This window comes from Protomyctophum bolini (assembly GCF_963924005.1).
Source record: "Protomyctophum bolini genome assembly, chromosome: 12".
In the NCBI taxonomy this organism is placed as follows: Eukaryota; Metazoa; Chordata; class Actinopteri; order Myctophiformes; family Myctophidae; genus Protomyctophum; species Protomyctophum bolini.
This window is the reverse complement of record NC_137873.1, coordinates 40,620,922-40,648,502: the sequence shown is the minus strand read 5'-3', so window position 1 is coordinate 40,648,502 and position 27,581 is coordinate 40,620,922. Positions and strand designations below refer to the sequence as shown.

At 47.0% G+C, this 27,581-nt stretch overlaps 1 protein-coding gene across 4 annotated transcripts; it reads left to right on the top strand.

Moving 5' to 3' along the window:
* Positions 1-777: 777 nt before the first annotated feature.
* On the top strand, positions 778-27,096 carry acin1a (apoptotic chromatin condensation inducer 1a). Of its 4 annotated transcripts, none has more exons than XM_080777184.1 (19): positions 778-975; positions 2,526-2,591; positions 2,687-2,804; positions 2,913-2,968; positions 3,145-4,731; positions 4,777-6,327; positions 6,600-6,737; positions 8,003-8,094; positions 11,681-11,738; positions 14,111-14,150; positions 14,483-14,616; positions 14,908-15,108; positions 15,974-16,178; positions 17,462-17,607; positions 18,506-18,613; positions 19,590-19,697; positions 19,797-20,103; positions 22,373-22,473; positions 23,009-23,567. In XM_080777184.1, the coding sequence occupies exons 1-19, from the start codon at positions 838-840 to the stop codon at positions 23,498-23,500; spliced, it is 5,646 nt and encodes a 1,881-aa protein (XP_080633310.1). In that variant the 5' UTR covers positions 778-837; the 3' UTR covers positions 23,501-23,567. The 4 variants fall into 4 exon arrangements, with proteins under 4 accessions (XP_080633310.1, XP_080633311.1, XP_080633309.1 ...); XM_080777185.1 differs by adding an exon at positions 26,967-27,096 and having other exon boundaries at positions 779-975; positions 3,145-6,327; positions 23,009-23,233; XM_080777183.1 differs by having other exon boundaries at positions 779-975; positions 4,771-6,327.
* The last annotated feature ends 485 nt before the right edge of the window (positions 27,097-27,581 follow it).

Sequence of the window (27,581 nt, the reverse complement as noted above, 5' to 3'; positions counted from 1 at the left end):
ACAAGACAACATTCCAGAATTAGTCTACAATAGGCTGCCTTCATGGTGAATTGAAAATGGAGGACCCTTATGTAAACAAGTCTTGTTTTTTCATCCTCGTAGCTCGATCAGTTTTTTTGCTTTCGTTTGAAATGTAGGCCTATACCCATTCTACAAACTGTGAATAAAAATGTCAATCAATCAATCATTGTTGCGTTGACGCCAATTGTGACGGCTCTTCTCGGCGCACGCCACCGTCGTAGGCTACGGCGTCGGAGAGAAGCTACACCAGTGGTTCTCAAACTTCTCAAACGTTTTCATGTCGCGGACCCCTACATTAGTTAAACTATTATCTGGGATTGGGAACCCTCTCAAGGACCCCATGGGGGGGGGGGGGGGACCCCCTATGGGGGGACCCCACTTTGAGAACAGTGGTTCCCAAACTTTTTCATGTCAAGGACCCCCAAATTGGCATTCATTAGCCCGCGGACTTTGAAAAGATATGCCAGGCATTATAATCCACCTCCCGTTTAATGGAATTTCTATCTCTGGGACCCTCAATTTATAGTGTAAAATCAATGTTAATTTAACTCTGAGACTGAACAAAGGTTACATTTGTACACTCAGCGACGTTACAGACCCATAATGGGTCCATTTGGTTCCAAAATATAATTTAGCTGGAGACCCCCTGCAACCCCCTCAAGGACCCCTGGAGGTCCCCCGGACCCCACTTTGAGAACCACTGAGCTACACTACACAGTCAGCCGGGCTGCTGGTGACGTCCGTGAAGGGGGAAGGCTGCTCACTATACTGTCGTCGGGGAAGGGAACGAACTGAACTGACTGAGGAAGAGGGAAAATGGCGGACCTCGAAGACGTAACGCTGGACGGGAGACCGCTCCAGTCTCTTCGGGTGGCGGACCTCAAAGCCGCCCTGGAGGAGCGAGGGCTCCCGAAAAGCGGACAGAAAAATGCGCTCATCAAGAGACTCAAAGGGGTGAGTTGTTATAACGCCTGGGCGGTGGTGTGTGTGTGTGTGTGTGCGGGGGGGCTCGCATCCTCCGCGGACTGGTTGCTGGACTCGGAACTGAAGGCCGACAAACTGCCTACTGTTAGCAGTTAGCAGCTAACGTTAGCGCTAGTTGGCTAGTTAGCACGGAGCTCGGCGTGCAGTGTTATTCCTTACGCTGAACTTTTACACGATGTTCCCGGCCGTCGTGTAACGTTACAGCAGCAGCACCGAAAACATGCGTTGAATTAAACTCCCACCCAAAGCATTTATTGGTGGCAAATGATGCTAACATGAAGAAGGCTAACTTGGCTAACGATGTTTGTGTGTGTGTGTTTGAGTTGTGGCCTCAGTGGTTGGCTTGCTGCTGTGTGTGTGTGTGTGTGTGTGTGTTTGGGTCTGCTCAACTCCACGCATTGTTGAATGTTGATGGGGGGAGGTTGGCCAATTTGGGAATAGGAACTAGCTTGTTGGCTAGCACAGTAACTTGCAGTAACTTAAAGTTGACTTTTATGCGCCGCCTAATTGATTGAACCCATATGCTATTATTACTGTTCCAAATTACTATTCTTTTACAATTTTAGGGAGCCTGCGTAACTTTACAATTGCGTTGCTCAAGTTGTGCGCCTGGTGTAAATGTTTACATTGCGTGGTCTCCTAGCTGGTGGTGACTTGTTGGCCCATTGTCCTCCCTAGTTTTTTATGTTGAATGCAATGAATGAATCCCTAATGGCACCCATTAGGCATAGCTTTCATGGTTTTAACACCACGTATTGCCCTCTTTCAGAAACCACTGTTTTTAATATTATGCATACATTATATAAAATTGGAATTGTGCTCAAATACATTCTCAATCAATAAGTGGGTCTTAAAACAACCATGTTTTTGATTGATTGAAATATTTATCAACGGTTTGCAGAATTACAGTACATTTCAAGCAAACTCAATACAAAGACTGTTAACTGTGAGTGGACGACCCAATTAAGCATTACACTTGTTTACAAGAGGGTCCACCTTGTTCAATTCATCAAAACATTTAGAGACGTACAAATAGACACTTCTATATAGTCAAAGAACAGAACAGGAATTCATCATAAAAGTGTAACCGTATGGACTTAAAAGTTTGTTATGCAAAAAATATATTTTCCCGTCTGCACAATTTTACAGGTCTGCGGTAGACACAAAGTTTAATTGTAGCGCTCTCCAGCCACAGACCTTTGTCAGTTATTTGTGTTGGGTTGACTGTGGCTCAAGAGGTAGAGCAGGTCGTCCAATGATCCATGGGTCGGCGGTTCGAATCCCGGCTCCTCCTGTCTACATGTCGAAGTGTCCTTGGGCAAGACACTGAACCCCAAATTGCTCCCGATGTGCTGGTTGGTACCTTGCATGGCTTCCGCCGCAATCAGTGTATGAATGTGTGTGTGAATGGGTGAATGTAATGCACAATCTATGTAAAGCGCCTTGGATAAAGGCGCTATATAAATGCACCATTTACCATTTATGTGTTAACAAAGTATAATATCTTGTGTCAATAACAGGCTCTCATGCTGGAGAACCTACAGCGAACGTCCACCCCCCATTCTGGACTGCAGCCCAACTCTCAGGTAAGGTGCCACTGTCTGAAAACACCACCTTGTGGCATCTTCTGTGACGTCCTCCTGGTGGCTTGTTTTCAGTGTTTTGTCTCTTGCATTTTTAGATCGGCGAGGAGATGAGTCAGAACAGCTTCATCAAGCAGTATCTGGCCAAACAACAGGAGCTGCTGAGACAGCGCCTGGAGAGAGAGGCCCGGGAAGAAGCCGTTGACGAATCTGATGGTGAGAGAGACTTGACGCGTAAAACCACCTCCTAGTAATTGTGTTTTTTGACACGCACCCACACAATGCCGTCCATTGTAGATTAAAGTTGTACTGTGTTTTGTGCAGACCAAGAGGACCACGCGGAAGTCAACAACAGTAACTCGTGTCCTCCCCCAGCCCAGGTCAGATGTCTGAGTTAATTAAAGTTATTATTTTTGTATGTGCATGACTTTAAACATATTGCATGCTTTTACAAACTGTTGCATGCTTTCATGGCCACCGGCTTGACATCCACCTTTTTTAGTTGCAATGTGCCGAATCTGTAAAACTGAATCTCGCCTCCCTTTTTCATAACCAGGATGCAACACCGGCGTTGGGAGACTCGCATAAGCCATTCGCCCCCTCTGATGGAGAAGGCCTGGCTGGCCCAGCTAACGCGAGAGACGGGAACGGAGGCATGTCTAGTCCCCACGCTTCTGCCCCAGGATCCCTGACCATGCGTGTTGCTGGTGGTGAGCATAGACCGGAGAGGTTCCCCACATCTAGCCAAGGCCCGGCCGATAGTGACGAGGAGGAGAGTGACGAGGGCGACGAGGATGGAGAGGACGATGACTGGGACAGCAACGCCAGGAGGAGGAACCTCGGAGAGCCGGCCAGAGGACCCGCGGCTAGAGAGCGGTCCGGAGACTCCCGTCAGCCCGCCCAGCATCTCCCGCCCCTCTTGTCTCCGCAACTTCGCCAACCCACGCCCCCGCCTTCCCCTCCCCCAGAGTTATCGTTTCCCCTTCCCGACACCCCCAAACAAAGCCCCCCTAGTCCAGACGTGCCCCCGGCGAGGCAGCGTGCGTCCAGCACCTCCAGCTCTGGCTCCTCCAGCAGTGGCAGCCGCAGCAGCAGCCCGGAGCCGCAGAGGAGCGGGCACGCCGAGCGCAAACCTGGCCCGCTGACACTTCTGGCTCGCAAGATGGAGTCCGAGGGGGCTTTCTCAGGAGTCGGGTGGCACAACCGTGACGGACAGTTAGAAAGGCAGGACGGCAGTTCTGCTGCTGCAGCGTATCCTGGCAGGGTGCACAACGAAGGCATGATCTCTGCCATCACCCACACAGCCAACACCAGCAGCGCACAGTTCCCCATGATTCCAGGCACCAACCAAGGCGTCATGGGTGCCCATCTTCCCCACAGCAGTCAAGTACCTGTGAGTGTGCTCAGGACCACTGCAGAAGAAGAGAGGGAGCTTCAGTTAGAAAAGGAAAGGGCCCTTGAGCAAGAGAGACTTAGAGCCCTTGAGCTGGAAAGACAAGAGAGACAGCGCATGCTGGAGCAAGAGCGAGCCATGGCAGAGGAGCGAGAAAGGGCCCTTGCACGGGAAACGGAGGAGAGAGAAAGGGCCTTGGAACAACAGCGTTTAGAGAGAGAGAGAGCTCTGGAGAGAGAGCAGCGAGAGAGGTTGGAGAGAGAGCAGAGAGAGAGGGACGAGTGGGAACGAGCTCTGGCCAAAGAGCGAGAATTTGAGGCGGAGAGGCAAAGATCCCTGCAAAGGGAAAGAGAGGAACAGGAAAGGGTTTTACAGCGAGAAAGGGAAGAAAAGCAGAGGGCTCTGGAGCAAGAGAGAGCCAAGGCTTTAGAGTGGGAGAGGCTGAAGAGAGAGAAGGCTCTGGAGCAAGAAAGGCTAGAACGAGAGAGAGAGGAGAGGATGGAGAGAGAGAAGGCTCTGGAGCAAGAAAGGCTGATACGAGAGAGAGAGAAGATGGAGAGAGAGATGGCTCTAGAGCGAGAGAGGGAGAGGATGGAGAGAGAGAAGGCTCTGGAGCAAGAAAGGCTGGAACGAGAGAGGGAGAGGGAGAAGGCTCTGGAGCTAGAAAGGCTGGAACGAGAAAGAGCCTTGGCGCGAGAGAGAGATGAGAGGATGGCGAGAGAGAAGGCTCTAGAGCAAGAAAGGGAGAGAGTGGAGAGAGAGAAGATGGAGAGAGAGATGGCTCTAGAGCGAGAGAGGGAGAGGATGGAGAGAGAGAAGGCTCTAGAGCAAGAGAGGCTAGAGAGGCTGGAGAGAGAGAAGGCCCTGGAGAAGGCTTTAGAGCAGCAGAGGTTGGAGAGGGAGAGATTGGAGATGGAGGAGGCGGCCTTGGAGAAGGAGCGGATAGAGAGGGTGAGATTGGAGCGGGAGAAGGCCATAGAGCAGCAGAGGTTGGAGAGGGAGGCGGCCTTGGAGAAGGAGAGGATGGAGAGATTAGAGCGAGAAAAGGCCTTGGAGCAGGAGAGGATAGACAGGATGGAGAGACAGAAGGCCTTGGAGCATGAGAGGGAGAGATTGGAGAGAGAGAAGGCCTTGGAGAGGTTAGAGAGGGAGAGATCGGAGAGAGAGGCGGCCTTGGAGAAGGGGAGGATGGAGAAAGAGAAGGCCTTGGAGCTGGAGAAAGAGAAGGCCCTGGAGCAAGAAAAGTTGGAGAGAGAGAAGGCCTTACAGCGCGAGAGCATGGAGAGAGAGAAAGCCGATCAGGAGAGGTTGGCGAGAGATAAAGAGGTAGCTTTGGAGCAGGAGAGGAAAGAAAAGGCATTGGAGCAAGAGAGGCTGGAGAGGGACCGAGCCTTGGAGAACGAGAAGCAGGAGAGGACAAAAGCTCTTGAGCGTGAGCGGTTGGAGAAGGAGAAAGCCTTAGAGCAGGAACAAGTTGCGCAGAGAGACCAGGAGGCGAGGGCCTTGGAGCTGGAGAAAGAGAAAGCTAAGCTGGCTGAGAGAGAGAGGGAGAGTCACCTCCCTCTGTCGAAGCGTGGCCGTGACCTCACCCCTCTCCCCGCTGTGCCCCCTGGTCTCGTCACCGGGCCTGGTAGTAAGCCGGCGTTGGAGGCGGGTGAACAGGAGGGCAGGGAGCCCCACGTCCAAGCAGGGGCGACTGTGTCACCGTCTCAAGCCACGCCTCTGCCTCAGTCCTCGTTCAAGAAGTTCCGGTTCATAAGGGACACCCCACTGTTATCCCCAGGCAACCCCATGGTCATCAAGCGGCCCCGCACCTTCTCCGATAGCCCCCAGCCTCAGGCCTTACCCCTCGCTCCCCCCACCAAAATCGTGACCGCTGACCGCATACAGGAAGGGCCCCCAGCTTCCGAACAGGAAGCCCCGCAGGTGCACGCTCAAGTAGGCATTTCCGGGACACCTGGTGCTGGACCCGAGAAGGAAAGCTCTGTCGTTACCACGCTGGTCCAGAGTCCCCAGGAGGAAAGGGTGGCCCTTTCCTCTTGGGTACCCTGGAGCCTGGCAGCAGGTGCAAACGCTAAAGCAGATTCGAGGGAGGCAGAGCAACAGGAAACAACAAAAGCGAAAGAGGTGGATGAAGGAACTGCCCCCTCAAGCCCGACAGGGGCTGCGTTGCAGAGAGGAAGAGATGAAAAGAAGCCAGAGAAAGAGAAACGAGGCAGACAAGGCAGGTCCTCCTCAAGCAATTCATCCTCCTCCGACTCGGATTCTGGGTCTTCTTCATCTCATTCGTCTGGCTCATCCTCGTCATCCCATGACAAAAAGGGCTCTGCCACCAATAATAGAAAGGTGAGTTGTCTACATCTATCACCTATATCCTTTTGACAAAACTACGCGAGGAGTTGATGATTTTAAAGTTCCTGACACCACTTATTTAGCTCCCTAAATGGTGGTGCTGCTAGCCCAAACAAGTAATCTAATCATGCTAGTCTTACAGCAGTGTATTAAATGAGAGGGTGTACATTTGTAAATTGTCATTATTGACACGTTTCTTTAACGATGCATTTGACGAATATACATTTTTAATATGCTTTTGTATTTGCACCCTCCTCCGCACACAGGCAGAGAAAATGAAGAGCGATCCCTCGCCTCAGGACAAGGTGAAGGTGAAGGTGACGGAGGCACAGGTCGAGGACGCAACGGCAACACCTCCCGCCTCCCTCCACAAAAGAGGAGTGTCGGTGGAAGAGCCCAGCAAGGTCAGTTGTCACTTTAACCCATTCTGACCTGAGATCAGATTCATACGAGGTTTCCACTAGGACACACACTGGTCTGATTAACCCATTCTGACCTGAGATCAGATTCATACGAGGTTTCCACTAGGACACACACTGGTCTGATGAACCCATTCTGACCCGAGATCAGATTCATACGAGGTTTCCACTGGACACACACACTGGTCTGATTAACCCATTCTGACCCGAGATCAGATTCTAAAAAATGTCAGTCGTTCTTCGATTTTTCAAAAATAGCAGACCTACAAGCTCATAGCGCGCCACTCGGTGGCGCGCTATGAGCTTGTAGATCTGCTATTTTTCAATAGCTAAAGCATAACATGACGCTGACACCAAAATGGGTGCCCGGTCAGAATGGGTTAATTCAGCACACTTCAGTGGGCAGTCTGGCCTGCGTGGTGCATCCATCATGGGTTGTGACCTGACCTTTCTTTAGAAGTGTTCACTTTGATTAAAATGATCATGAAATCATGCTAGGCAGAGACATCGTCATGGTGGGTTTGTGCCTCACTGAGTGTGTTGACGTGTTGAACCCTCCATGGCTGGAGATGATCAGGTCATGGCTATAATTTGAAGCACTTCTGCGATTACAGCAACGACAACCTGGGTTTCTCTGCATACCCATTTTGTCGCTTGTGAAAACGTCCCATAACCATTTGAATCCTTGACATGGCCTGGAATCTCTTATGGAACCTTCAATTTCAAGGGGATTAAAACAAAATGTACCTGGTGATTAAACCAGCCTCATATAATTTGCATGCTGGGCCCTAATCAGTCCCTCACTACTTCGGAGGGAGTGAAATCCAATCGCAACGGCTTCTTTTTTGTTGTTGCAAATGGCAGATTTGTGTGTTTGCACGACCAACTAAATTGAAACATTTGACAAAACGGACAAATAAATCTGAATAATGTTTTAACCCATTTTGGGGCAGGAACCCCTTTTTGGTGTTTCAAGCATTACGTTATACTTTAGCTATTGAAAAATAGCAGATCTACAAGCTCATAGCACGCCACCGAGTGGCGCGCTTACGAGCTTGTAGGTCTGCTATTTTATTTTTTTAAATCATGAAAATGCGGCACAAATAAATCTTTGAAAATGTAACCTATTCCTTCAGCAGACTTTTTATTTTATTTCGGCGTCTAAAGGCCTAAATGGGTGAAATGACCCTCATTAAGATTACTTTTGACATGTTTCTCACTACCATGCTGACCTTTTTCCGAACCACCAGAAGCCGCTCGTTGGCGTTCCAGCAGAAGAAAAGACACCACAACCGGCAGCAGATGGTGAAGGAGACGAGGGAAAGAACCCAGACAAGCCAAGGTGTGGTTTTCACTGCTCTCGTGTTCATTATGAAACACGCTACCAAATAAAACCCAGGGCCTGGGCTATTATCGGTGGATGTATCCTCCGGGAAACACCCGTCAAATGTATTTTCCCCCGGATACGATATTTTCCCGACCAATCACAACACTTGTTTCATTCGCGGAGAATGTGTAAACTGATTTGTAAAGCATCAACGTCATTTCCTTGGGCAATACTTCCGCTAAAATCCCGCCAACCTCCAGCTGATAGTGTTTTCAGGTGTAGGTCTTGCCCAGGGTGGCAGTGCCTGGAGTCACTTAACAATCTTACATACATGTTTTTTTATTTTTTATATATAACTTATTGTTTTTTAAAGCTACAATCCGTAATTTAAGCAATCTGTATGGTAGAGCATGTTAATATAATATAAAAAGGCAAATATAATTAAACGCAACGGATCTGCAGTGGTTGGAGGCAAAGGAAGATGGAACGGTTGCAGTACTTAGTTTAGACTAGTCATTGGTTAGACCAGTCATTAGTCCTACAACTACAAGCTATCTCAAACCCTCACCCTAACCTCTCACGGGAATCCACACCTAAACCTATCCTTAACCCATGCCTAACCAATGACTAGTCTAAACTAAGTATGCACCCCCATGGAACAAAAGATCAGACATCATCTTGTCTTGAAATTCCTGGCTGGCAGATCTGTGTCACTGGGAGGCAAAACCACCCTGGAAGTTTGATGTGAATGCATTTGGCTACAAGTCGATGTGAGCCAGGTGGACCAGCTTATGAATAGACTCTTATTTCTGAATGATTGAGACCAGCCTCAATTCAATTATAGTGAGCCCATTTGAAAACGAGTCGTCGGTAAACCGTGTGACATGTCTTTAATTTCAAAACGGTTCCTTTCCTTGGTTCTGTCTTCCTTGGTTGGAAGTGGTCTCCTTACTCTTGCGTTGATAAATGTGGCGTGGGTCAGGAGACACCGTGACGTGTCGTTAACCCATTCTGACCTGAGATCAGATTCATACGAGGTTTCCACCGGACACACACTGGTCTGAATAACCCATTCTGACCTGAGATCAGATTCTAAAAATTTCAGTCGTTCTTCGATTTTTCAAAAATAGCAGACCTACAAGCTCGTAGCGCGCCACTCGGTGGCGCGCTATGAGCTTGTAGATCTGCTATTTTTCAATAGCTAAAGCGCGACATGATGATAACACCAAAATGGGTGCCCGACCAAAATGGGTTAAAGGTGTTGAAGTTACTTGAAGCCGACCGAAGTGCACCGGATTGTGTACAACACTATGATCCACCATCTTTATTGTGTTTTGAATATTGTTCAAATGACCTCCCATCTGGGGAGCGAGACAACAGACATAACTACCTTTTTTAAATACATCTTTATATATTCCATGTATATAAATAAATTCACCATTAGAAGTCTGCTTTGATAGATATATGAGTAGCTTTCTATGGGCCGATTCATACTCCTGTTTTAGAGCCGAATAAAAGTCGGTTCGAACCGGCTCTGTAGAGCCTACAATGTGACGTCATTTGAGGTTTGGGGGGGGGGGGGTGGGTACCGTCCTAAAGTCGTCTCTTCGGTGCTACTGAAAATAGCTGACGAGCCGAAATCATTTCGGCACTACAGCGCCGAAACAGCGGTAAAATAGGAGTATGATTCGACCCTATGTGTGGGTCGTCCTGTGTGTCTCGGGTGTGTAGTCTGATCGGGGCTCAAACATTGCCCAAATTTGCAGAGGAGACTCATACACATCAGTCACATGTCAGCGATACACAAATAATGTCACACCCATTTCCACATGAATTGGAGATCCACACTGTTCCCATGGCGATCCTGAGATCCACATCATTGCATTTATTCTAGTCAAACCTGAATCGGTCACATCATGGCCCATCATGTGACTGAAATGACAGTCAACGTGTGATTATTACTGAAAATAATACATAAGAATAATAAGGTGTGTGTGTGTGTGTGTGTGTGTGTGTGGGGGGAATCGAACACAAAAAAAATCCATGGATGCTAGTATATAGCCTCAGAGGATCATTCCAAAAGACAAAGTATAGCATTGTTGTATCTGGTATTCTGGTCCCATTGTTGTTCTGAGCCGTGTGTGTGTGTGAGAGATGTGTTACTGGATTATGGATTAAGTTACGCGGTCGACCGAAGCACCGCGTTGGGCCGTTGAACACGTACTGCTGGCTCGCATTGCATTCATTCCCTGAGACATAAATATGACTGAAGGCAGAAAGCAGTTATGTTTTTTGCGATGTATAAGAGTAACGGTTAGTTTATATTATCCTGACTTTTCATATATAGCAGCTGTGATAATGCAGTCAGTGATATCGTGAAAATTGACTATTTTTTTTTGTAATTTGCATTTGGTACACGGTAAGAAAGGATGTACATGAGTTTACTGTGAAACCACCGTGGCTTGGCACACATTTATTCTATAGTACACTTAGTTTAATGTTAGCCCTTTGTGTATGAATAACTGATTTATATATATATATGTGTGAAATGATAGAAATCCTTGAATGCAGTATGAGAATATCAGGTGTTGGATTTCTTGTCAGGCATGTTTTAAGACTGCCTCGTAGCCAGCGTTGTTGTGAGGATGCGCATCCTCTTCTTTTTTCTTTTTTTTAATGCCTCACATTTCTCCTTCGCAGCAACATGGCTGTGCAGCCTGGCTGACTTTAATGGGTCGATAACAGGATTTTGTTGCATCCGGAGGCGCATTAATAACCGAGGTTATTACACTCTGTAGCTTTGACGTTGTCCATTCCAGGTTTTGGTTGACAACCGATACAGACAGGAATGCTTTCAGAGCCGACTAGAATTTAATGAGAGGGAAGGTAGGAGGAGGAGGAGGAGAGCGGGAGCGCTTCTTCTTCCCGACGCGAAGGCTTTTTTTCTCCCTCCTTGTATAGTAGGAGAGCCAGATGGTTTTAGCCTTTTCGCCCATCTGACACTAATGGAGTGAATTGATGTATTGTGGATTTCTATAGCGCGACGTGGGCTGGGGTGGGAGGGCATCCATTCATCCGTCCGTCAGCTCAGTGTAGCTCGCGGTGTGTCCTTTTTGAACGGATCAGGTTCATGGACCTGAAGCGGCTCCTGTGCATTTCTCATTTCTGTCATGCTTCATGTTTTTGTGCTCCGGGTGGCCGCCGGCCGTACGGTGGTGTCTTTTGCGCTGAAAGTAAATAGATCTACAAGCTCGTCATCACATGACATTGTGAGCTTTTATATTAGATGGCCGTAGTACCTTCATGTAGACATGATGGGACACACCGTCGTGTGATCAAAGTAGAACATCTGGACTGGGAGAACGAGTACAAGAGAGTACAAGACTCGCATGGCAAGAGCTTAAGTAATGTTATTAGGAGGGTGGCCCAAGCTGTTGATAGTCATTAAAGAATTTTTATCTGCAAGTCTAGAAGTGTTGTTGCGGTGGATCGTTTTTATTTATTTGAAACTAAATTATGAAATGGTTTTCCCCTTTCCATCCCGTTTCCAAATGCCCCTTCTTCTTCCTCCTCTTGTGTACATTTCACGCTATTCATCCAGGGAGGTGAGGGAGACTGCCATGACAGAGCCTGAAAAGGTTCCAGAGACCAGCGACGAGGTAAGGCTGAACTCAACAAGTCTCAGGTTTGTTAAAAAGTGACTGGCTTGAAGGACTGAGAAGATGCACCCAACGATTCAATACTTATTCTCTTATTTTCATTCACAGCTCTTAGTTGAAACTGAGTTATATAGTGTGCCTTTTTTTTAAAAAGTTTGAGTAGACTTGAAACTACTTTAGAAAATGTAGTACTTTTAGACTTGCCTTAAACGGCACAACTAGTCCGGCAGGTTTTGTAACATGAAGAGAAGGAAAGGAAGCGAGCAGGTTTTGCAACATATCAATTACTTTTCTTAAAGGGCGGGAACCCTACAAGCTCATAGCGCACCACCGAGTGGCGCGCTATGAATTTGTAGCTGTAAATCTGCTATTTTTTAAAAAATTGTTAAAATGTGCCTCAAATCTTTCAGAAAATTGTCATGATTTAGAAAACTTTTTTTTTTTAATTTCGACGTCAGGCCTGAAGGTGTTAGTTAGAATGTATGTTTATGTAGATTTTATTTTAAGAAAATCTAAACCCATGCTGGCACACTGTCTTATGGCAGGAAGCAGCGTTGGGTCATAAATTCTCTTATTGTGGCTAATGTTTAAAACCCAACTGATTGCTCTGTTATAAAGGTGCTCTTGCCTCTTCCATTGCCCCTAATGGTACCTGCATACTACCTCTGCCACCTGTTCTCCACCTGGTCCACTGTCCCCAAGAGCCCTGGGCTGACCACAGATAGGCCCCTGGGTCCGCAGCGCTGCCAAGGGACATCCCTGGCAACAACAAAGGCCCTGTTGTCACGGAGATGGCTCACAGAAGCTACCGATTGGACTAAACGCTTGAGCGAAGGCTTCGGCTAAAGTTTATGAGGAGCTACTTTTGGTTTCTCCTGGCCAAAAACGACACTACCATGCTTTTAAAAAAGGTGTGATGGAGAAGAGATGACCACATGTCCACACGTGGACCACCAGCAAAGACACTCCTATTGACAATTCTGTTGGTGGGTTTTTTATGTAGTTGGTGCAGCAGCATTTGGACATTATCCTCCACACAACAAAGTTACAGAAGAGTGTGTTTTATTGGACCTTTTTGCTGATCTGTCTGGACTGTGGTTTGCTTTTGAAAGGACACTTGGGTTTTTTTATTTTTTAATATTTTCCACAGTGGGAACTAAGTGAATCTCTGGAGACGACGGTGTCCCTGTTTGGATACGTTTGAAGAGCCGATAATATCGTTTTGATTTTTCAATCGCCCCCCAAGCCTTTGCCTGTGCTTTGCCAAATGTTGTATTGGCTGCAAAGGGCACTTGGCAATTGGGTCCCTTTCTACCAGTAGATGTTTTACTACTTGTGTGAACATTATGACCTTCCTGACCACCGAATGAAACTGGACACTGATACAGAAATCCCTGGATTTCTTTGTGAAATAACTGCTAGAAAACCTTTTTTAAGATCGCTGTTTAATTGGACTTGACAAGTTTGACAACAAGAAAATGCACAAAGAAGCATACGCTTCTTCTGAAAGGACTAAAAGCCTAAGATCCATGGACTTCTTGCTTTGGCCAAAAGCATTTGGCCAAAGCCTCCGTCCAAAGAACTATTGACCCCCATCCTGCCAGCCAACCGGCTATCAGATTTCCACCCAAACATCTCGGCCACCTTTGATTGGACCCTTGTTGCCTAGAATACAGTACATGCAGTCCTGATTGGGCCATATCCAAGCCAGTAAGGATCAGGTGTCAGTGGTACCGGGGAATCAGTAGTCTAAGTATTCTTCACTCACGAATTGTTAGAAAATGCCTAGTTTTCAGTCAGACCCTCCCTTTTACTTATGTTTGCTGCGGGGGGAGGGAGGAGGGGTTATTTATGGCTGCTGTAGTTTTGATCAAAGGTGATTGTAAACTATCTTTAAAAAATATATATAATCTTGACATACATACAGTAAGACAACAATTTATCCCAGTCTTTAAGCGCATTTGGGCTTTAAAATGTTCACCTGAAATTTTTAAAATTATACTATTTATTGTAGCTCCATGGAAGCTTGAACTGCAGTATTGCCATGTTTGATGGACTGCAGTGCCAACCCATTGTGCCTCCAAATTTCCAATTGATCACGTTTAAACTCATTTGAAGTAAAGTAATACTAACAGTGTGCGTAATGCGGCGTATGCGCAGTCAACGGGCTTGGGTTGGAAAGCAATTTGTTGCTAAGCAGCTTCCATCGTTCACTCCCTGTTCCTACTCGTCTTCCTCTCTCTGTTGTCCTCCTCCTACCTGCCCTCCAACACCTACCTGTACCTGATCCTTGTGTCTCCATCCATAGTGTCTGCCTCGCTCACCTCCCCCTCCGTACCTCGGGGTCTTGTTTTTATCTCCTTCTGTTTCAGACTCCCAAGGCCTTCACAGCCCGTAGGATCTCCCTTAGCAGTGAGTACACCTTTCCTGCCCCTACCCCACCAACTCCTCGTTGCACTGTCTTTTTTCCCCCCTTCTTGATACTGTATACATTTATTCACATCGTTCCCGTTGGGGTTTAAAAATGCCATCGATAAAAGATTTCAGGATTTGTAACTGCAACCTGCATGCACAAATGCATGCTCTGTAGAGGCTACGTTAACTGTAGACGACACGGTGAATATGTTTGTGTTTGCGGTACGGTCGCTGCTGCACGTGAACTTGTGTGTGTGTGCATGCATGGCTCAGTTTGTGGTAGTTTGTCCTGTACCTGACGAACTCAAACCCGTCTTCGCCCACAACAGGCAGCAAGGTATCCCCGGGCAGAGGCAACAACGCCGAGGGCGAGCAGGAGCCTGGTCGCAAGAGGCGGTGGGGAGCCAGCACGGCCGTCACTGCCAAGAAGCCTTCCATCAGCATCACCACAGATTCACTCAAGGTATTGAACACGCGTTCCCAGTCGGGTCACGTTCTCTACGTTATCCACCCCATGAAACTTGTATAGAAATAGAAATATCTGATTGGGAAAAATCAGTATCGGCAAGATATTCAAAATCGATCGGATTCGGATCGAGATCTCTGGTTAAAAGGTTGGCATAAACTACGGTAGTAACTCGTGTTAACTGTGGTTCCTCTATACGAGGTTTAATGTGTCTCACTCAGCAGTGTGTTCATTCTACCACCACCACCATGACATCATGTGACCGTCTCTTTCCTTTCCCTCTCACAGTCTCTGATCCCAGACATCCGGTCGTGTCAAGGCCAGGAGGCCGTGGTGGACCTGCACCCCGAGGAGACCGTCCTCTCTGCACCCGAAGACGACGAGCGCCCCGAGCGCCCTGAACGCCCCGAGCGCCCAGAGCGCCCTGAACGCCCCGAACGCCCAGAGCGCCCCGATCAGGACCTCCAGATCCGACGGACAGTCACACAGGTCAGTTCTCCACACTGTTGTCTTTGGCAGCAAATTTCTATTTTAGTTTTTAAGTCAAAGTCTTTGGAATGAAACTCCATTTAGTTACGTGCAACGTTTTAGTGTTAGTCTAGATTTAGTCGACTAAATGCCATGCGATTTTAGTCGACTAAATCTACAGTTGATTTAGTCGACTAAAATATATTTTGGCGGGCCTTGATGGCATCGTAATGGCTGATTTGACACTATATAAAAAATTGAAGATCTACAAGAGCTTGTAGATCGGCGCTCCAAATTTAGTGACGGCGGTGTTGTCCTCTGTTTTCTACTGAGGAGGGGGGGGGGTGCTCAGATCGGTGAACCAATACGATCCACCGTCTGTTTTCGACCGGCCCACCCTCCCCTCTAGGACAGAAATAACACAGGATGGGCCAGCCTAAAATAACCCTAATCAGTATTTATTCACTCCATGTATCGGCATTCGTACTATTGAAAGCCAAATGAAAATATTCATGTTCGGAGGCACGGTGGAACAGTCTTTAGTGCTGTCGCCTCACAGCTAGAAGGTCCTGGGTTCGATTCACGCTGGGGGCGCGTTCTCTCCTCCATCACTGCCCATACCCGAGGCGGGGTTGGCGAAAAGGGCCTTTGGCATGTTCTCCCCGTGTCTCCCTAGGGTAGGTATACCCTCACAAAAAACATGAGGTAATCCTGGTCTCTAAAACTTCCTTTCCCCTCCACCAGCCGGGGCGCCTGGTGGAGGGGAAAGGAACTGGTCGGAAATAACGTGTTCCTTCCACGCGCTACGTCCGGCCAGTGAAATGAAGCAGCTTGGACTAATGTATAGAAGGAAGCATGAAGTCATTCCTTTTGTTGTTCTGTGAAGGTGGTGCCCACGGAGACCCAGGAGAATGGGCAGAAGGAGACCAAGAGGAGCCGCCGGGAGGACCTGGAGGAGGAGGACCCAAAGGGGGGTCAGCGGGAGAGGAGGAGGACACTGACCCAGGAGGAGAAAACTACGGACGGCTCCTTTACCGCTGCCGCGGATATGGAGTCGCCGCCGCCGTCCCACGATGTGGAGATGAATACTGGTGAGCAGTCCGTTTAGTTTAGTTTATTTCGCACAATAAAACAGTACAAAAAAAGGTAACATCAATAAAAGAAGTGTGTGCAGGTGAGAAAAGAAACCCAGGGAGGGCTTATATGTGGTTCTCACCAAACTTAATATACAATTTAACAAATAGTAATATACAAATATTAAGACAAAGTAATCAAACATAGGTATGGAAAATAACAAAAACAAGAAATACATTATTTACACTTGTGAAGTGTGTGTGCCTGTGTGTGCGTGCGTGTATGCGCTACATTACGTTAAATTGGAGAGGGTAACTTCAAGAGGCTGGCCCTCAATCTATGTTTAAAGTTTAAAGAGTGAAGATGCGGAGTTGGCAATAAGTATGTGTGAATTCCAGAGTAAAGAACCTCTGACTTTTATGGAGAACTGGCTGAAGGGAGGATGGACATTGTCAGATTGTCTAGTATTATAATCATGAACCTGAGAGTTGGTCTTAAAATATTCTTTGAAAGTTGTAGGAAGCATATTTGGAAGGTAAGTGCATTTATATATGAAAGAACAGGATGGTACTATGTTAATGTCATAGATAGACAGTACATTTAGATTTTTAAACAAAGGAGCAGATGGAGCCAAATGGTGAGAAGAGGTAGCTATTCTTACAAATTTATTTTGAATAATTAATAATTTGTGTAAATTGGATGGATAAGTACTTGCCCAAACAGTATTGCAATAAATGAGATATGGATAAATCAAACTGTAATAGAGGGTTAAAAGGCAAGCCATGTTTACAGTCCGTTTACAGGCAATCTGAACGATGTGGAGATGAATACTGGTAAGCTGTCCGTTTACAAGCAATCTGAACGGGAAGAAGAGTCTGCTTTAGATAGGACATTTTGGCTGCTTTGTTTGTGCACAAACCTCCCAAAAGCAGTCATGGGGGAAAAATCCAATATGCTGGGTAAATAATACATAAATGGTGCATTTATATAGCGCCTTTATCCAAGGCGCTCCAACCCATCACTATGGGTTACACACAGACACACAAAGCTGGGTATAGGAGGGGCTAGCACCCCTCAAAAATAGCGGAACTACGACATGTCGCCCTTTTTCCTCATGTCAGTCGATCTCAGCCCCAATCATATTTGTTTAATTGTTTCTGTATATTTGTAGACGTATGTTTTGAAATGCTCACAGAGAAACCTCCTTTTCCTCCCTGACCTCAGTGACCCCTAAACGTTCTCCTTTTCCTCCCTGACCTCAGTGACCCCTAAACGTTCTCCTTTTCCTCCCTGACCTCAGTGACCCCGGGCGACACCCTCATCCGTCGCTCCATCAGTCAGCAGAAGTCGGGCGTGTCCGTCACGATCGACGACCCCGTCCGCCTGGCCCGCCAGCCCTCACCGCCCCGCGGGAAGGTCTCCAGCATCGTCCACGTCTCCAATCTGGTGAGAGGGGAGCCCTTAACCCATTCTGACCTGAGATCAGATTCATACGAGGTTTTCCACTGGACACACACTGGTCTGATTAACCCAATCTGACCCGAGATCAGATTTTAAAAAATGTCAGTCGTTCTTCGATTTTTCAAAAATAGCAGACCTACAAGCTCTTAGCGCGCCACTCGGTGGCGCGCTATGAGCTTGTAGATCTGCTATTTTTCAATAGCTAAAGCATAACATGATGCTGACACCAAAACGGGTTCCCGTTCAGAATGGGTTAATAATCACATGTTCAACATAGTACAGATTGTCTTCAGTACAGTGTTCTCTAGGAGAACAAGTGTCTCGGTTGTACAACCTAATGGGTGGAAGTGTGGTACTAATCTGGACCGGGGTTTAGATTCCAGTCCCCACTAGGCGACTTATCTAAAACATGCATTATGGCGTCCACTGAATAGATGTATTCATGAGTGTTGCATCACAGTCCTCGTTTATTTGCTGCTACTTCCATTTGGAATGTACAATCTATTGTTTCCATTTGGAATGTACAATCTAAAAAGATCAAATTTTCGAATTCAATGTATTTCTTTTACAAAATATTGAGTATTCGGTAAATCGTATCAAAATAATTGAAGTGAATTGTGGTGAAAGTAGTGATTTCACGATGGCATTGTGGCAAAGCGAATGTGAGGTCAGAGATGCAATGTAGCAACTTAACTATTAATACTAGTATATCAAATCTATCTAGACAATATTTTGAACGACGGAGTGTGTTTAAGCATTATGTTATACTTTAGCTATTGAAAAATAGCAGATGTACAAGCTTGTAGGTGTGCTATTTTCTGCTAATTGTGTCGATAGTTAGTAGTTGATGGTAACATGCAGTGTCTCTCTTTGTGTTCACCAGGTCCGGCCCTTCACTCTCGGCCAGCTCAAGGAGCTGCTGGGTCGAACAGGAAGCCTGCTGGACACCGGCTTCTGGATCGATAAGATCAAATCACACTGTTTCGTTACGGTAAGTTAACAGAGGCGACGTACAGTACCGCAACACCGCGTGAACCCCACGTTCACAAATGTATAAAATCTGTAGGTTTTAAATGAGGGAATGCAAGTAAAGCAGGTATTTTATTTAATGTTGTAATAATGCAGTGTTTTTCAACCAGTGGTCCAGGGACCACAAATTGTCCTTGAGGGGATTGCAGATGGTCCCCCAGCTAAATGACGGAGAGTTGGTATAGAATATTGATCTTTAACTCGGCACAAGCGTCTGCACAATTAAAGAATTGTTATTTTGATCAACGCTCGCCTGTTATCTCTTATCTATGGTACCACATCAATACAGCATGGAATTGTGGACCGAGTCTTATCCAACTACAACATATTCTAAGGGCCGATTCATACTCCTATTTTAGAGTCGAATAAAAGTCGGTTCGGCTCTGTAGAGCCTACAATGTGACGTCATTTGAGGTTCGGGGGGCGAGTACCGTCCTAAAGTCGTCTCTTCGGTGCTACTGAAAATTTCTGACGAGCCGAAATAATTTCGGCACTACAGCGCCGAAACAGTACGAGTATGAATCGGCCTTAAGTCTTGGGTCTGAGAGGATAAATTTGGTCAAATGGTGGACCGTGACTCAAATGCCGAACAAATCATGGACCTTGACATGGAAAAAAGGTTGTAATGCATCTATGTTCCTTTCTTCTAGTATTCCAGTGCAGAGGAGGCAGTGACTACTGTAGTATAAAGGTTTTAATGCATCTCTGTTCCTTTCTTCTAGTATGCCAGTGCAGAGAAGGCAGTGACTACTGTAGTATAAAGGTTTTAATGCATCTCTGTTCCTTTCTTCTAGTATGCCAGTGCAGAGGAGGCAGTGACTACTGTAGTATAAAGGTTGTAATGCATCTCTGTTCCTTTCTTCTAGTATGCCAGTGCAGAGGAGGCAGTGACTACTGTAGTATAAAGGTTTTAATGCATCTATGTTCCTTTCTTCTAGTATGCCAGTGCAGAGGAGGCAGTGGCGACCAGGGCAGCTCTCCATGGCGTCAAGTGGCCGCAGAGTAACCCCAAAGTCCTTAATGTCGACTTCAGCCAGCAAGAAGAGGTGAGGCCCCTGCCTTGTAAAACGGTATTTCACTTGCACGCTTCACATGTCAAAGCCTGCTATTAACCCGGGGGCCATGTCTCCATCTCTGGTACATAGCTGGACTTCCACAAAGGCCTGGGCGCCGCCGGCAGACCCGGAGCCCCGGAAGACCACGCCTCTGGGCCCGGCCGGGGCCGGGCGTCCCTCCTGCCGTCCCTCCTGCCCGAGAGAGACCAGTGGGCCGAGCGCGAGCGCGAGATGGAGCGGCGCAAGAAGGCCGGCGCGGAGCGCGAGTGGGACCGCGACAAGGTCCGGGAGTTCGGAAAACCCGGAGAGGAGAAGGAGGGCCAGAGGCGGTCGCGTTCCAGGGAGAGGCGACGCAAGGAGAGAGGCAAGAGCAAAGAGAAGAAGACGGACAAGAAGGGTGAGCGATGAAGACGCCTGCCATTTTTAAGGCCATTACATGTTTGGCTTATATACAGTTACTTAACCACATTGACTAACTGGTCTCTATTTTGGGTACGTTTTGTGGTTAAAGCCTTAACTTGGCTTTAAATATATATAATAGAATAATATATCAAAGTTCATCTAAGGTAGTCGCACTCATAAGCAGCAATGGCTCCTTCCAGGACATTTGCGTTGTAAAACTAGGATTTTGTGGCCTTGCGTAATTAATGAATCCCAGCACACATCCATTATCGGGGGAAAAAAAAAACTTGAATCACAATGTTTTGATTGAAGCAAACTTCTAATGCTTTTTAGGTGTTTTCTGTTCTGTAAATACGTCCCTACATTTCATAGTTAGAATGCTATTGTGGATTTGGGTTTCCACGGTATTTAAAATTAGCAGGGGTTCAATGACCTGTCGGGAGGCCTTCTTCAGTAAAATAATGACATGGGACTGATAGTCACAATGCCGTGAACACTAACATACAACATGTATAAATTATGTGTTTTATTTGCCTATAATGACATGCCCTAAATATGGCCACCAGGGTTAACCACATGTACCCTAGCATCCCTATTCTGGACAGGTCATAAATAATAAGCCAACATTCAGTGAAAATAGCAGATCCACAAGCTCTGTGAGCTGAGAATGTAGATCTCAGAGATTTGGTGAAGAGGGGAAAAGTGATGGGACTGCAAGCAAAACACTTAAATGGTAAATGGTGCATTTATATAGCGCCTTTATCCAAGGCGCTTTACATAGATTGTGCATCGCATTCACACACCGATGGCACCGGGCGGAAACCATGCAAGGCACCGACCAGCACATCGGGAGCAATTAGGAGGTTCAGTGTCTTGCTCAAGGACACTTCCGACACTAACTCTGGGGGAGCCCACAGGGTTCGAACAGGCAACCTAGCGGTTACCATCCGGCCACTCTACCCCTGAGCCACCGCCGCCCTATCCCCCTTTCTGAAACCAGCTCCTCGCCACTCGCTCTACACACTTGCCCTCGATGTGCGTTCACGCGAGGCTGCGCCATATTAAGTGTCGTCCGAAACCAAGCAGCCTTGAGTGTACGTGTCTTATAAAGCCCTCAAGAGCGAGTCTGTGTCGATCTAGACTCCATTGCCTTGTGCAGCCCTGCTCTCTGTCCGCATGGAAACCGCCACCTACAAATGTAAGTACCACCACAAATAAATGCTAAATAAACTCCTCCTAAACGATCTTCATCTGATGCAGAATAGCCAACGCCTCCAACTGATGTTCACAAGGGCTCTTTATTTACCCCACCCAGAAAAAACTATAAATGAAACCACACAAACAAAACAACTTTTAACAATGATTTATAAACACCATGGATTTATGACATTCACGCTGTATTTCCTTTTTCCATATTAATGGAAATCCACATGTCACACAAACATACACGATGCAATGCAATATAACTGTACAAACAAAATAACAACAGGTAACACAATTGCATGACGGTAACCATGGCAACGAATGGTGTCCCGTTTCCTGTTTCTGCACAAGGAGGGCGAGTGTATTTCAGTTTTTTAATAATACCCAGCACCCCAATCAAGGGAACTTGATTCCGCTAGAGGGGCTACTTCCTTACGAGGGAACCTCCCGAGAGCACTTCAAGTCAATTAAATTCAATTTCAATTCAAAGGGCTTTATTGGCATGAGAAAACATACGTTTACAATGCCAAAGCAGAAAGAACAATACAACAATACAGCAATACAATCAAAACAAAAATGATGTACTTTGAAGGTCAGAATCTTCAATAGATCAACTTCTGTGTACCAAGATAACTCGATGCAGGTATAGTGCAGGAATATACACAATGATTAGTCTTTAGGGTGGTTGTGTTCCATTTGATATCCTTCTCCTATCACAGCAACTCACAAATCTTGCTGCTGTGTTTGCACATTGTTGTACTTCGCCCAGCAAGTCAAGGGACTGTTTTCAGAAAGGGCCTGTGGCTCCGTGTGGCAGTGCAGTACAGACTAGAGGGTAAAGGGCCTGTGGCTCCGTGTGGCAGTGCAGTGCAGTACAGACTAGAGGGTAAAGGGCCTGTGGCTCCGTGTGGCAGTGCAGTACAGACTAGAGGGTAAAGGGCCTGTGGCTCCGTGTGGCAGTGCAGTGCAGTACAGACTAGAGGGTAAAGGGCCTGTGGCTCCGTCTGGCCATGCAGTACGGATAGAGACTAGAGGGTAAATGTGGTGTCTTGTTTTGGCAGAGAAAGCAGCAGAGGAGCCTCCGGCCAAGCTGCTGGACGACCTGTTCAGGAAAACCAAAGCGGCTCCGTGTATTTACTGGCTCCCTCTCACAGACGAACAGGTGAGATCCATGAGGAAGAAGAGGTCCAAGAAAGTGTCCTGAAATATGGTTGATATTTTCTTAGGGATGCACCGAAAAGGAAATTCTTGGCCGAATACCGAATATAGGAAACAGTTGGCCGAAAACCGAATACCTAATCCGAATATGATAAATATTACCGGTATATATATTTTTACCTACCATTGCTGTCATGGCCGTACCTTAAAGCTGTATACCTGATTCATGGCAAAAATGGTTATGGCAAAACTTAACTTAAGTAATAATTACTATTATCGGTCCATAAAACATTTATTCAGCTCTTTTGAATGCATTAATTGCATACACTATTCGGTGATATATTTTCTGCCTATTCGGGCCGAAACCAATAGGCCGAAAAAGCATTTTTAGCCATTTTCTGCCGAATATTTTCTTTGGCCGAATATTCGGTGCATCACTACTATTTTCCAGGCCCGATTTTAGTATTAAATTCAGTTAATCCAGAATCCCTCATTAGAAATCTGCCAACTCTTTGTCATGTTTTCTCCCCCTGTTCCAGTACGTCCAGCGGGAAGCCACCAGAGTGGAGCGCGTGAAAGAGCGCGAGAAGCGGCGGAAGGAGGCCGAGGAGGAGCTGGAGAAACAGGAGCAGAAGAAGAAGGAGGAGCTGCGTAAGGAGAGGATGAAGCCCAGTGGTGGCAGCGGCGGTGGCGGCGGTGGCGGTGGTGGCGGCGGTGGCGGCGGTGGTACGGCGGCGGTGGCGGCCAGCGGAGACAAAGCCGAGGTAGACAAGGACAAGGACAGGGAGAGGGACAGGGAGAGAGACAGGGAGAGAGACAGGGAGAGGGGGGACCGCGGCGGCGGTAGAGACAGGGACAGACAGGACAACGACAAGCGCAGGGACGGTTTCCGTCGGCCAGGTGGTGAGGGCGGGGGTGGAGGGGGCCGGGGTGGTGGTGGGGGTGGAGGTGGCGGTGGAGGGGGTGGGGGTGGCGTCGGCAGCGGCCGGCGTTCCCGTAGCCGCAGTGAGCCGCGAGACAGGCGGCGCTAAAAGCTCCTCTAGCCCCTCAACCGGATGGAACTAGTGTCCTCCAGCCCACCTGCTTCCCACCCACACACCCACCCATCACTCACTACATGTACTTTGTTAACAACTTAAGACCCCGAACGGAGGACCAACTGATGATGTAGTCGCCCTCTTTATGAGACCGGCGGCGTCACCCCCCCCTTCTTCTTTTTTTTAAAAGCACACATAACACGCCTATACAAACACATACACAGAGGCATTCATCATGCTTATCTTATTAGGGGACCACAGCCTTCTAGCATTTTTAGTTCCCAGGCGTGCCGTTTGTATGTCTCTCCTGTCGGGGTGGGGGGGGGGGGGGGGGAGAGGGGTGGGCTGGGCTGGGGGGGAGGTGGGTTTTTCGGTATTCTTTCACATTTGTTGCCTTGTTGAGTTTCTTTTTCCTTGTATGTTTTCATGTAGTCTTGACAGGACAGCAGTATGGCTTGTGTGGTCATTCTAATTTTCTAATTTTAAAAAAGCTTAAAAAAAAACAAAAAAAAAAAAACTTCGCCAACTCCACCCCCAAAATAAGTCATAGGTGCTGATCACAACTTACAGTGGCGTGTTTTTGCCACCTTCACAGTTTTTCTTTTTAATAACAGCTTTGCGATATCAGTGAGGAGTCCATTCGTTGCTGCATGCAGTCAGTCAGTCAGTCAGTCAGTCAGTTCACAGGCTTTTTAACCTCAGCCCTGCTCAAAAGAGAGAGGCCTCCTATTCTGGCCCTCTCCTAGGCTCCACTGGCAGGGGACAGGCCTCCTGTTCTGGCCCTCTCCTAGGCTCCACTGGCAGGGGACAGGCCTCCTGTTCTGGCCCTCTTAGGGTCCACTAGAGGGGGACAGGCCTCCTGTTCTGGCCCTCTCCTAGGCTCCACTGGCAGGGGACAGGCCTCCTGTCTTGGCCCACTCCTAGGGTCCACTGGCAGGGGACAGACCTCCTGTCCTGGCCCTCTCCTGCGCTCCACTGGAGAGGGACTGTGGCCCTTTGCGCTACCAGATCTGGGTCCGTAGATAAAGGGGGGCGACTTTGGGTTCTATTATCGGCCAGGCGTGGGGTCAGACATCTACCAAGTAAATACAGTGTTCCTTCCTCTGTCCTACTGTCTAAAAGTTTTATGGGAGGAGATGAGATTATACTGTGTGTGTGTGTGTGGGAGGAGGAGGAGGTAATCCATGAATTTTTTTAGACCTGACACACGGGTTGCTATGATGTCGTTTATATCCTGTTTTGATTTGTTTCCTCCTCCGTGCTTTTATGACTTGTTGTTCTGCCATTCTCTTTACCTTGTAGCGTAAGTACAGGCCCAAGAGGGGAGTATGCATTATTCTCACCAATGGTTTTAAATTTGTTTGTTTTTTAAAAAATAAATCATGAAATTTTATCATTTTTTAGTATAAATGCTTACATTGTTCTTTTTTTATTTTCTGTTTCTGTTTCGAGTACGCCTGTAAGTGGTGAATGTACAAATAATAAAAATTCAAGTTTGAAATTATTGCGTTTTTCCCCTTCAATACTTTAATTTAGATTCAGAATATCTTAACGCAATCAGTGCCGGAACTTAATTCTTCAAAATAGGAGCTCTGGCGTGCCAGAGTTGTCTAGGCTCGCTTTTACTCTGAAACCCACGACCCGGAAACAATCCACTCAAAAAAGTTTACTTTACATTGCGATCGTTTTAATTTATACGATATATGATCCAAAAAGCGTTCATATTTTGCGGGAGAGACGGTGAGGATGAGGAGCAGAAATGAAGCGCCAGTATATCGATCCGTTCAAAACCACGGAGAGCGCCCTGGATTAGGAGAGACGAGTCATTCTTTCCGCCACACTAACGGCTAAGTCAGCGGTAAACTAATTTTATTGCAGAGCGTAGCATATGGTATTCGAAAGGCGAACTGGAAAAAAAAAGGAAAAGTTTCAGAATATTCTTATCTCGCCTGGTATTGAGGACGTCCTATATGTACGGAATCGGTTAACAGGCGCATCATAAAGGCTATACACAAGGAATTCTTTGGAAGAGCTTTTTGCTGGATTACTAGTATATGCATAGGAAGACAACTAGTCTTTATTCCCACTAGAGAACGAAAATACATCGCATGGATGCACCTGGGACGCATCCTCAGTGACGTATCCCAAGGTCATCACCTGGGACGTATATCCTCAGTGATGTATCCCAAGGTCATCACCTGGGACGCATCCTCAGTGATGTATCCCAAGGTCATCACCTGGGACGCATATCCTCAGTGATGTATCCCAAGGTCATCACCTGGGACGTATATCCTCAGTGATGTATCCCAAGGTCATCACCTGGGACGTATATCCTCAGTGATGTATCCCAAGGTCATCACCTGGGACGCATCCTCAGTGATGTATCCCCAAGGTCATTGGGGTTTTGGGTCTCGCGAACATCATAAACCCTCACTCGGGTGACCCAGCCGGGGTGATAAAGTCCCGATTTACGTCCCAGTAGCTACCCTCGATCAGACCCGGAGTGGTTCCAACGGATTGTGTGGCCCTGGTCTTTCCCTAGAGGAACTACTCTGCCAGGACTGGGAGACACCATTCTGGCGTGTGGAGGGACTAGGCTCTGTGGGTTGACTCCTGTCCGGGCCCCTCGTATGTCTCACCAGGTCCACTCCTGCTCTGACCAGGTGCAGCCAGGACCTGTGCGTTGCACCAGACACTTCATTCAGGAGTGGTGGATTCTTTAGCCGCAATGGTTCTGCAGGCTCCACCTGGGGAACCAGGGACTATCATCTATTTGTGAGCAAGTGAAGCAGCCCACAAAATTCAATATTCATTCAGCAACAAGAGTTGTCATCAATAATAGTTATTTTTGCATATTGCTAATTTCACTGTAAATTCAGTTTGAATGGCATAACTGGCCCCTGGCCTGCAGTATCCCTTAAAGTCCACAGGGTGGCAGGCTCACAGCACTGAAGCTCAACTTAGTCATGACGTTTGAAAATGTCTGTCTGTTTGGTTTGCATTATTATATATTAGAAGTAAGATTAATTGATGTGCATTATATTAGAAGTAGGATTCATTTATATGCATTATATTAGAAGTAGGATTAATTGATATGCATTATATTAGAAGTAGGATTAATTGATGTGCATTATATTAGAAGTAGGAATAATTTATATGCATTATATTAGAAGTAGGAATAATTGTGGCTCCCTTGGCAGTAGAGTGGATGCATACTGGTTTCCCCCCCCCCCGCCACGACTGCAACTCTTTGTCCAGTAGACTTGATTAAAGCCTGGGACGTTTTAATGAAAGTTTAATCTCCTGCTCCTTTGTACTTTGCCCTAAAGCTAGTCCCACTCCCACTGACAAAGGTTTGAGTTTGACCTCTCTGTCTGTACTAGTCTGTACCCACCCTTCCTGTGCTGTATACTCTTTGTCACTCTTTCACCCTCTCTCTCTCGTCTCTTCCCCCATACAGGATCTCCCACTCCATCTCTCCGCTCTTAGACTCCTGACGCTCATCCTGCAGAGCTCAGCACTGCTCCTATGTAATTACAGCCCCATGGTCGCTGAGCAGAACATTTTTCTGCCCTGATGCAACTCCCCGGGTGTGTGTGTGTGTGTGTGTGTTTGGCCGGACTGGGTCAAACCCAGTGAATCGCCCCTGGTACCAGTCTTCACCAACCTTTGGAGAGACAAGATGGGACCACTGGTTGGAATGAGGATGTGTGCCTTTGATCAAATGCAAATGTAGCACTTGGCGGTTTATCTCCTTCTACTCCCTCCTTATCAAGGAAGAGAGAAATGTGTGTGTGTGTGTGTGTGTGTGTGTGTGTGTGTGTGTGTGTGTGTGCGTGCGCATCGTATGGACGTGGAGTCAACTGTAGGAAAGTGTAATGGAGGTGTAATTATAATACTGTATATAGAATTTAAGGTAGTTGGAGGTGTAATACACAACAAAAAACTAGGAACTAAGGTCGACAAACAAAGTGGGCTGTGGGGAATTATGTAAGGGAAACCCAAGTCTGAAAAGGTGGGTTTTTGAGCGTGCTTGTGAACGTTTCGAAGGTCTGATGTGAGCTGGGAGTGAGTT